Source organism: Spinacia oleracea, chromosome 3, assembly GCF_020520425.1.
Source record: "Spinacia oleracea cultivar Varoflay chromosome 3, BTI_SOV_V1, whole genome shotgun sequence".
In the NCBI taxonomy this organism is placed as follows: Eukaryota; Viridiplantae; Streptophyta; class Magnoliopsida; order Caryophyllales; family Amaranthaceae; genus Spinacia; species Spinacia oleracea.
In genome coordinates, this window is record NC_079489.1 from 9,021,146 (window position 1) to 9,031,269 (window position 10,124).

Sequence of the window (10,124 nt, forward strand, 5' to 3'; positions counted from 1 at the left end):
CCATTTAATAAGCAGTCCAAAAGACAAATGGATGAATTAACACCACGTTATTCACGACTGACGAGGATGACCCACAAAACTTTAAACAACCAATCAAAAAATGGACCGTTGACATTATAAATCCAATTGGCAATTGCCCAATACAATCTAACTAAACCCAACCTTGTAGGAACTAACAGTTGAAATTTGAAACCATCAGAATCACGTAAACAACGACCATCAGATCAGACGGCAGAAAATCGACCATCATGGGCGTTCGATATGAATTAACGGTGGTGATTCTGATGGTGCTAGTTCATCAGAGTGTGCAGCTAAGGTCCACACATCCATTACATGAGGTCGTGGATAGGATAAACAATCATGGAGGTCCGTACATTGGGCTTGTTTTGGCCTTCCCTGCTGAACAAGTTCCTCTTCTAAACTCTGGACTTTTTGTGCCTAATTCCAGAAATCCATTTATTCAACTCTCTGGTTAGTATGTTTTCTTTGATCTCTTTCATCCTAGAAATAAGTACTACCAAGTATATTGTTGGAGTAAGATTTAAAAATGTTTCATGTTATTGTCACTTATACATTATTACTACGACTCACAAGTATACGTGCATAGTTATCGTGTTATAGGTACATTGAACTAAATTTTAAATGTTTTATTTTAAATAGAATCACTAGCCACTATGAGTCACTACTCACTAGCATATATGCATAGCACCATCAAGGATTAGATACATAGATTAAAAATAGATTTGGTTTGAGTACGTGAAGGATTGTACGAAGTATATCTCACGTCAACAATACCCTGAATAAGACGACCCAATATTTGGCCAAAAATGTAGTCAAAAGGTCCAAATTGTTTGGTAAATGTCTTTTTAACTATTTCTAGAGTCCTAGACTCCTAGTTGATAAGATGACTTTTGAGTAGGGATGTCAATGGGGCGGGGCGGGGCGGATGCGGATGTAGGTCCCTCCATCTCCATCCCCACCTAAAATTTTCATCCCCATCACCCATGGCGGGTACAAAATTCATCCCCATCCCCGCCCCAACGGGCGTAAGCTAAAATCCATCCCCGCCCCGCCACCCAACTGGGTATCCATCCCCGTCTTATCCCCGCTTCATACCCGCGCTAATACCCGCCTAATTTTTCTTATTTAGCAAACATTTGTCATATATACGGATTAATCAAAGTTAACTATAGAAAAAAAATACCTTATGACTAAAGTAACCTATTTAATCGAAAAAAAAAACTCGTCATAAAAAAAAATCCAAACAAAAAACATAAAAATCTCACCTAAATTTATATTATCACCTAAAGATGCAAATAAATCCAAACTCACCCCATCACCCATAGCGGGTATGAAGCGGGGCGAGCGGGGATGGGGCGGGGCGGGCGGGGATGGGGCGGGTTCAACACAAAATCCACACCCGCCCATCACCATGGCGGGTACGATTTTTATACCCATCCCTGCCCCATCACCCGTCAAACCTACCTCCATCCCCGCCTACTTGTGGCGGATGCGGGGCGGGTCTCCCGCGAAACCCGCCCCACTGACATCCCTACTTTTGAGGCAAAATTAAATTAATAATAATAATAATAAAACAGCTATTTTAGCCAAAAATGCATCAAGATCATTTGACATTTATTAACTTGTAAAATGATATGTGCAGTACAGACTTAAGCGCTACATATAAGCTTAAAATGAAAACATTAACTTAAAACTAACATTAATTACACCGACTAACACGTGATTTTGACATGCATTCCTAAATTATTTATGTGGTGACCAGGTAGGAAATTCAACATTGGAAAAATCAAAGGTGTGGATGTAATCTATGTCTTGACAGGAGAGCAAACAGTTAAGTTTTTTATGTCACACATTCGTCTTTTTATACTCCCTCTGTCCCTTTTTAATTGACCACGCGTAGTTATGAGTTAATAATTAATCTAATCTAATCTAATCTAATTAGTGGGCGAACTCCTTAGGTAAATGCAGCTATTACAGTACAATCTCTTCTTCAAACGTTTAACATTAAGGGGATCGTTCACTATGGCATTGCTGGATGCACTAACACTTCTATGTCCGTCGGCGACGTTGGTGTACCACATTCTTTTGCATTCACCAGCTCCTGGAAATGGCTGGTAAACAGAGGGGATATATGAAATACAAAATTTTCTAAATTTACCTTACAAAATCGTGTTTTTACGAAAAACTATCTTATAAAAATTTGATATTATAAGATACTTCATTTCCCGAATTATGATCGTTGACTTGAGATTTCGGGATTGACTTTACATGCATTTCACGTGCCATTTAATTACCCCACAAACAGGATTTCGGATCAGAAGAAACAAGTGAGAAGGAGCTGAAATTCGGGGCGTATAATCATCCTCAAACAGGAGAGAATTTACTGGAAAGAATACAATTCAGCCCAGTACAACTCTTCACTAATGGGAAAGCAATGGAAGAGATCTTCTGGTTTCCTGTTGATGCTCATTGGTACAATCTTGCTACTCAACTTCAGGTACAAATGTTAGACCTTTACTTATTTTTCTTTGTGAATTGAACTCGAGTTTCCCTTGTTTCAACATTCTTAACCATTATCTGAACTTATTTTTCTTAAACATAATTTTTGTAATGCGGAAACAACAAAGCCGTAGTCAGTGGCGGATCCAGTGTATGCATAATTTTAGTTAATTTTCGACTAATTCGTATTAAAAAGTACCTAATTTAGTTAATTTTTCAATAATTTTGTAATAGTGACCCCACTTAGTACAATTTCTAGTCCGCCACTGGCCGTATTGACTAATGATCAATAACCGGTTTCTGAGTGATGACAGAGAGTTAAATTACAACAATGCCTGAACGAGACTGCTTGCTTGCCTAAAGAGCCAAAAGTAGTATTTGGACTAAGAGGTTCAACTGCGAATGTGTTTATGTCAAATTTGGCGTTTGCAAAGTTCCTTTATGAAGAATTCAGCATATCTACAGCAGATGAAGAGAGTGCTGCAGTTGTACATGTTAGTCATTTACGAATCAAATCTAATCAAAATTTTAATTTGTAACCGAAGATCAGATATTACAATGTATGATTTTTCGTTTTGTTCAGGCATCACTTTCGAATGGGGTTCCATGTGTCGTGTTTCGTGGTGTATCGGATGTAGCAGGTGGAGAGAAACTGGCATTGGCAGGTCTCAGTTCTTTAGCTGCTATCAATTCTTTCAAAGTTGCTGCTAAATTTGTAGAACTCATTGGTAGAAAGAAAGCTACGTTTTGATCAACTTCATCACTGCAATAATCCTAGCCTCTTAACACTTGCAAGCTATGATGATTCTACCTTGATTTGTACCAGTTCTATTTTCTTGTACATGCCCTGTTCGATCAGTAATAAACCAGTTTCTGTAACATGAAAAATTATGGGGTGGATCTTAATGCATTAATTTACTATTAAGTATTGTAATTTATTTTGTCTTCCTCTTCCGGAGACAACTGAAAATGACTATGGACAGGGTTGGCCTGAGGCCCGATCCCATAGGCACGAAAAAGGCCGGCCCGACACAAGCACGAAAAGAGCACAACCCAAAACGAGCACGTAGTCGTGCGTCCGGCTTGGACCTAAGCCGCATTTTTTTGGAAAAAGCACCACAAGACTCGACCCGGCACGACAATGCATGTTAAATTTAGTAAAATTAGGCATAGGCATGTGCCCTATTTTGAAATTTCCGGTCTGACGCAGAGTGGCTTTGCATGGGCTGGCCGGGTCGGGCTTCAAGCCCATATACATCACTCAGAAACCGGTTATTGATCATTTCCCATATGTTTTTTTTTGGGTAAAATAGCGAACTTTATTACCAAAAGGTAGGAATAATCATTAGTCCAAACAAAGAAACAAAAGACAACAGGAAAGGGTGCACATCCCGCAACCCGAACAAACACAACAATCACCAAACTGCAGTGGCACAACACCATAATGCAGTAGAGCAAGCACACGCACATAGCAAATCTGCAGCTAGTAAAGCACTCCCCAACAGCAGCTAAAACAACAGCAACAGTTGGACAGAACAGAGCAGCAGAAACACTGGAACAACCTACACCCAACCCAGTAAAGGCATAAGGAAGCTGAAACACTGCAGAATCAGTCAACACAGGAAGCTGAAACACTGCAGAAGCTAGCTAACACAGAAGAATCAACTGCAACGTACGAAGACAGCAGCAGACATCAACAGATAAGGCGCCTGCAACCAGACTGCAAGAGCAAAAGAACCAGCCCCTGCATACATCAGAACAGGGCACCCTACCAGGAGAATAAGCTGAACTCAGCCTGAAACCAGCAAAACAGATGCATTTGCTCAGCCTGCACTTAGCCCAGCAGAAGCAAGCCAACAGGCTCCCAACACAGACTTGTTGCAGAATAAACACTACAGACTCACTATTAAGGGACTAAAACAGCTAACTTAGCCCTCTGAAGACACCTCAGGTAAGCTACAACCTGGATCTGCTTAAGAAGAGAAGAATTAACTTGCTGAGTGTTCTGGAAACGCCTCGCATTCCTCTCCTTCCAGACCATATACACAACAATACTAAAAATCATCCTGTACATTTGATGAGCACCTGCATTCTTGATAAAGCTCAGCAAAATAATTTGCAATTCGTGCTGCCAATCTCCAGGAGCTCTAGTAATGCCTATCCAACTCAAAATCGCCCTCCAGATTGCACTTGTAACATTACACTTAAAAAAGAGAGAGAGATGGATTCGTTCTCTCTCTTACAGGAAGTGCACATCGGATCACAAGAAATGCCAACTTTAGCAAGATTATCACATGTTAAAAGTCTACCATGTAAAGCCGGCCAACAGATGAAAACACACTTAGGAGGAGCTGGGTTATTGCAAGTCAGCTTTCTCCAAGATACCTTAGGAGCAGCAGTCCTCAAGCCCGAATAAATATTTTGAATGGAGAATCTTGGCTGTTGAAGCACTGAGGTACGGCCAGGAACCGCACTTAAAGTCTCATGGCTGCAAAGATCTTCTTAACCACCCATGAGGCTTGTTGAGGAGCTTTCATGAGAGTCAAATCTTTGTTCTTGATGTAGTACGTGTGAACCCACTTAACCCAAACCTTATCCTTTTTTTGGGCCAAGTTCCATAAAAGCTTGCAAATAGAAGCCTTGTTCCAGGTTTGAAGGCAAGTTAAATTCCACCCCCCCGCGGTCTTGGGGAGATAGAGCTTTTCCCAAGACACAAGAGCTCTTCTAGAAACCCCCGACTTACCTGTCCACAAGAAATTAAGTTCTACGTGCTGTCTGAATAAGTTTAATGATCTTCTGAGGAATAAAAAAACTTGGCACCAATAAGTTTAATGATCTTCTGAGGAATTTCCCATATTTATTTTGCGTGCAAATCAAGTTTAAGACGGCCTGGAACTGATAGGCATATAGCACACAGTACACATAATCAAGTATCCTCTGGGAATACTGTATTTTCTTGTGAAGATATCTGGAAAGCCTATAAAAATAGACATGTAAGATGCTTGTTAGAGCTTATATTTTTCTCAACAAACACACACACAAAAGGAGAAACAAAAGGGATGGTCGATGTTGAGAAGTTACATTTTTCTCTATTTTCAATCACCAAACACAATGCAAGGAAGAGGTGAGAGCAAACTCAAGATTAAAGATACTTTCAGCAAGGTTGTCAGTACACTAAAATCACCCAGACAATAGGACTACGAAAAAGGGGCATTTACAAAGAGAAATAGTTAACAACAATCATAAGCATCCGTCGCTCACTAGGGAAAGGATTCAATTTTAAGACACTACAATGGTCAAGCCTTGCGCACGGAGAAACTGGGAGTTGAAATTGTTCTAAAAATGTTAACAGGGCGCGTGGTTCGCACAGTGGTATGGGATTGAAATCAGGAATGATATCAAGATGGTATGAGTTTGGAACTTGATTCTTAATGCCATGTGTTTAGTTCAGATCGGGAATGATTTTTTTTTTTCCTTTTATTTACTCCATATCTATAGTAAGTATTAGCCAAAACCACCCCCCAGGTTTCTAAACCCCATACCTTGAGGGTTTGAGGTATACGTTTGAAACTCTTAAAATTACCAACCAAATAAATGGTATGGGTTTAGAACATTCTAAACTCATACCTCATACCTGAATTCGCTAACCAAACACCCCCTAAAGGGTCCTGGAATCAAACCATTATTAACGCTTAACCAGACAAGGATGTAGTGCCATCTCCAGATAGGTTCCTTACAAAGGCTATCAGCTGAAGAAGGGTAAAAGCCACAGTAAAGGCATTGCAGATCAAAATACAAATCTAATAAACTAAAGGGATACAAGAATATAGCACGCAGTACACACATTCAAAGACGGCCTGTAATTGATAGTTTTAGTATCTCCAATAATTATAAAGCTAAAATTTTGATAACAGATCAGCTCACGCTAAGTCTAAACAGCAGTAGGTTTCAAATTTATGATCAGCATTACTTAAAGATCAGAGATTCTCAACTCAGATAATGTTGTGCTTCGTCCATATATTCTTCAACATTTAGCTTGAACTTCTCCAAATCATATATGGCCTGCAACATTGCAAAACAGTAAAGCTTTTTCATATACAATAATCAAATTTTCAGAATTCTGATCAAGAAAAATGAAGGCCACAAGCATGACAGTAATTGGTTCCCCGGAGGTCTTTGAAGATCCAAATCCAAACCACAGAAAATTGAGTTACAAGAGGAGAGAGAAGTAAATTCATAATGATCAACAGACACTTCCAATAGTTAAAGCACTGCATAACTTTTCAGGTGTTCTGCACTTTTCAAAATGTTTAAACAGTGATGTTTAGGAGCAAAGATCCACATTGTCAGAGGTAAAAGAAGCAAGGCTGCACAAATGCTCTTCAGTCCCGGAAGTAGCAAGATAGATTAGAAGTTAAGAGCACGGTTTCAAGAACGGTGTTGGTAAATGGTAAAATTATAAGCAGAGACAAGTGGAGGCAATGTGAGCAAATGAAATGCTTTGCATGGGCATATGTTGCAAATCAACACGAGAACAAATTGATCAAAAGTTAACAAGTGAAACTTGTACAACGGAAGGAAAAAAAGAAAATACATTCTCCTAAGAAACTTGACTATTCCCTAGTTTGTCAGAGAATTTGCATGTCAGAATGTCAGAAGAAAAAATGTAATATTATTTACCTCATCTATTCCTGTACTGCCGCTCCATATAGTCCACGAAGATTATTTACAGTAACTTAAGGAAGCCCAACCCTTTCAGCTATGTTGATACCATTTGAACGTCCTACAATACAAACATGATTACATGAGTATCAGCAATTCAGCAAGTTCCAGAAACACTTAGTAAAAACCAGATGCAACAAAACTAGCTAGCCAAGTAGCCAGAACAGTAGAATATCTCAACCAACAAAATTTAGTGTAAAGCAAAATCCCTGAAGGAAACAAGATAGAACTGAAAGCAAGGGATTCGTTTCCTTCATCCACGGTGCACAAAATCAAATAATTCGGCACAGACAAAAAAAAAATCCCAAATATCAGGAATTTTATAAACTAAAGTATTTGAGATAACAGCCTGGAACTCCCCAAAGAATCTTGTAACTTGGCTTTGAATTAACTTCATCAAACTCCATGCATACATTCTCAAACGCTTTATTGCTTCCAAGAGGACATTTATGAAAGAAAAAGCCTTGTGACTTTAATATTAAGTCGTAGAAATTGTAGGTGGTTCTTTTCAGTTGCATACCTATAGACTATAGTTGAGGCTTTTAAGTTCACCATGATGTGTTGTGGCTATGGTTAGTAAAGCACCAGCTTCGGAAAATGACTCAAGAATAGACATGCCAAGTGATGATCCCTCTGAAATAGATGAAGAAGAAACAGCTGTCAGTTCTCCAAGATGTCTTTATAGCTGTCAGTGTTGAACAAAAGAAACTCTAAACTGATAACTTTTTGTAGTATTTCAACATCTACTTGTGCGACTTCTTTTAGGCTGAAATTTGTTCTGAAGTTTCTCCGAAATTCCTAATGAAATTAAAGTTCGAGTCCCAACATATGAAGACGGTACCAAGATGAACTAGATAAGAGGATAAATATATTTATATAACGGAGATTTATTAATACAATGTAACCCAGCTATACATCAGTCCAAGCAAGGTCAAGGGTGATATGCTTTAGGCAGACACAACTTCAAACACTTCTTGGTAGGGTAGGCAAGTTTTACAGAATTATTGTTATTCAAGTAGCCTTCTGAAGATGAAGGTGTAGAAGTAACTCAGGACAGGTTCCTTCTAACGAGAGGCCATAACTGGCTCTAGCATTTACCTGCATTGAAGTGAAATGAAATGCTGGGAATAAGAATCAAGAAAGTGATCCGATTTATTAAATTAGCAGACCAATAGTTTGATCATCACATGGGTCGATATAGAGAATAAAGGATATGGATAGTATGGAATAGAGATCAAGAAAGAGTTCAAACAATGAAGGGTATGATTTTTCCAAACAAACGATAGGTAAACTCTGACACAAGTAAATCAGGAGGAAACAATCATCTCATTTTTAATATTTTTTTATCAAATAAAGGGTGCTCGGAGATATGTCCATGTCCCTTTGCTGCAGTAAGCAAACCAGTATATGAATATTTATGAGGAAGAATAAAAATTAGAAGCTCATAGCAACTACAACTCATGCAATTAAATCTAGGAAATGTTAATCAGAGCGGGCTGAATTTCAAAGTCAGGATTCTAGCATGCCCACTAAATCCTCTGTTCACAAAGAAAAATAAATAAATCAGAAACCAGTCTTTTTCGCCCCCCAAAAAAAAGGACACAGACTAAAACATGAACGTGTATAGGGTACTCCTACTTAACAGCTATGATCTGCCAAAATCCTTGCAACTGTTGTGAGAGCTTTCTGTTACTTTTTCTGTGAAATTCAGTTCCCAAACTCATCTTTTTAGTCTACCTCAGAAAAGTGTTAGTGTATCACAAAAAAAATACTAGTTTACAGGAGATAGAAGTCAACAGAGCAACGAAAAAGTTCACGAATCCCATGTACCAACAGATAATTTATAGACGACGACAAAAACCTGAACTGAAGTCCTACTAAAATTGTAAAAACTCATGTCTCCCAATAAGATATTCTTGCTTCACCGCACTCACTGAACTCGAACATATCAGAGACTACACTATTACTGTCTGCAACTTCTGAAGTTCTTTGACTTAGTCTTTAATCTTGATTTCCTAGTTAATTCAAACTCAGAACATATCAGCTCTTTACTTTTCTATTTATCAACTAGTTCCAGTAAAATAAATTCAAATTTATGCTTGGACTTTTTCACAGTCCAGCTCCCAGTAGATCACTAACATGTTCAACTGAAGTAGGGAAGAAACTGGATATGATGCCCTATAAACTAGGCCATAGATGGACAATTAAATATGCAGATCAAAAGAACCAGAATTCTATTGAGCCTGCAAAGTCAGACGTTTGTTAATCAAAAGATGAGTAGTTCACCTTGACAACAGTAAACCCTTAAAACTCGTCAGTTGACGTGCTCCTAATCTGATGCACCATCTCCCATCAACATTACTTGCTTACTGAATTTTATCACATGTTAGACGAAGTCATGAAGTTAAAATCCAAAGAAAGAAGCAGATGCATAGAATTGAATTGCTTACCAGGGATTTGTTTCATATGGAATCAGATTCTTCTCATCCAACGCCTGAGGGAGTTTGTTTGAAACTTGATTTTTCTCATCTTTTTGAGTGAATTCACTCAAAACATACAACTATCTCAAGCTATTAGTCGAGAATGATCCATAATTACTTTAAAGTAAACCAAACTTTAAGAGATATCAAACTATTGACCCTCCTTATAAAAGGTCTAAAAAAATATTATATTCAACTTTGGCATTTTGTCCCTTTTTCTCAGTTTTCTACACATCAGCATTCAGTATTTCAATTTGGTGAAGTCATAACTGCCTACTATTCTTCCATACTCAACAAGTTTTGAAGTGTTCTTTCTTTTCCAGAAAAAATGGTGAGAATAAAAAAAATAAAAAATCAATGGCAATGGATAAAGTTAGGTGCACAAGGTTTAGATAAGATAAA

At 38.3% G+C, this 10,124-nt stretch overlaps 1 protein-coding gene across 2 annotated transcripts; it reads left to right on the forward strand.

Annotated features, from left to right (window-relative positions):
• The first annotated feature begins 136 nt into the window (after positions 1-136).
• Positions 137-3,445, forward strand: LOC110786113 (bark storage protein A). 2 transcript variants are annotated; one of them, XM_021990633.2, is made up of 6 exons: positions 139-471; positions 1,784-1,851; positions 1,980-2,135; positions 2,327-2,518; positions 2,835-3,014; positions 3,104-3,445. In XM_021990633.2, the coding sequence occupies exons 1-6, from the start codon at positions 249-251 to the stop codon at positions 3,269-3,271; spliced, it is 987 nt and encodes a 328-aa protein (XP_021846325.1). In that variant the 5' UTR covers positions 139-248; the 3' UTR covers positions 3,272-3,445. The 2 variants fall into 2 exon arrangements, with proteins under 2 accessions (XP_021846326.1, XP_021846325.1); XM_021990634.2 differs by lacking the exon at positions 1,980-2,135 and having other exon boundaries at positions 137-471.
• The last annotated feature ends 6,679 nt before the right edge of the window (positions 3,446-10,124 follow it).

What these genes read in the sequence shown, in the direction of transcription:
- LOC110786113 (XM_021990633.2), top strand. Translation starts at nt 249, where the DNA reads ATGGGCGTTCGATATGAATTAACGGTGGTGATTCTGATGGTGCTAGTT. An exon ending in CCAGCTCCTGGAAATGGCTG is followed by an intron (nt 2,136 to 2,326) that starts GTAAACAGAGGG and finishes CCCCACAAACAG; the next exon opens with GATTTCGGATCAGAAGAAAC. An exon ending in AGAGTGCTGCAGTTGTACAT is followed by an intron (nt 3,015 to 3,103) that starts GTTAGTCATTTA and finishes CGTTTTGTTCAG; the next exon opens with GCATCACTTTCGAATGGGGT.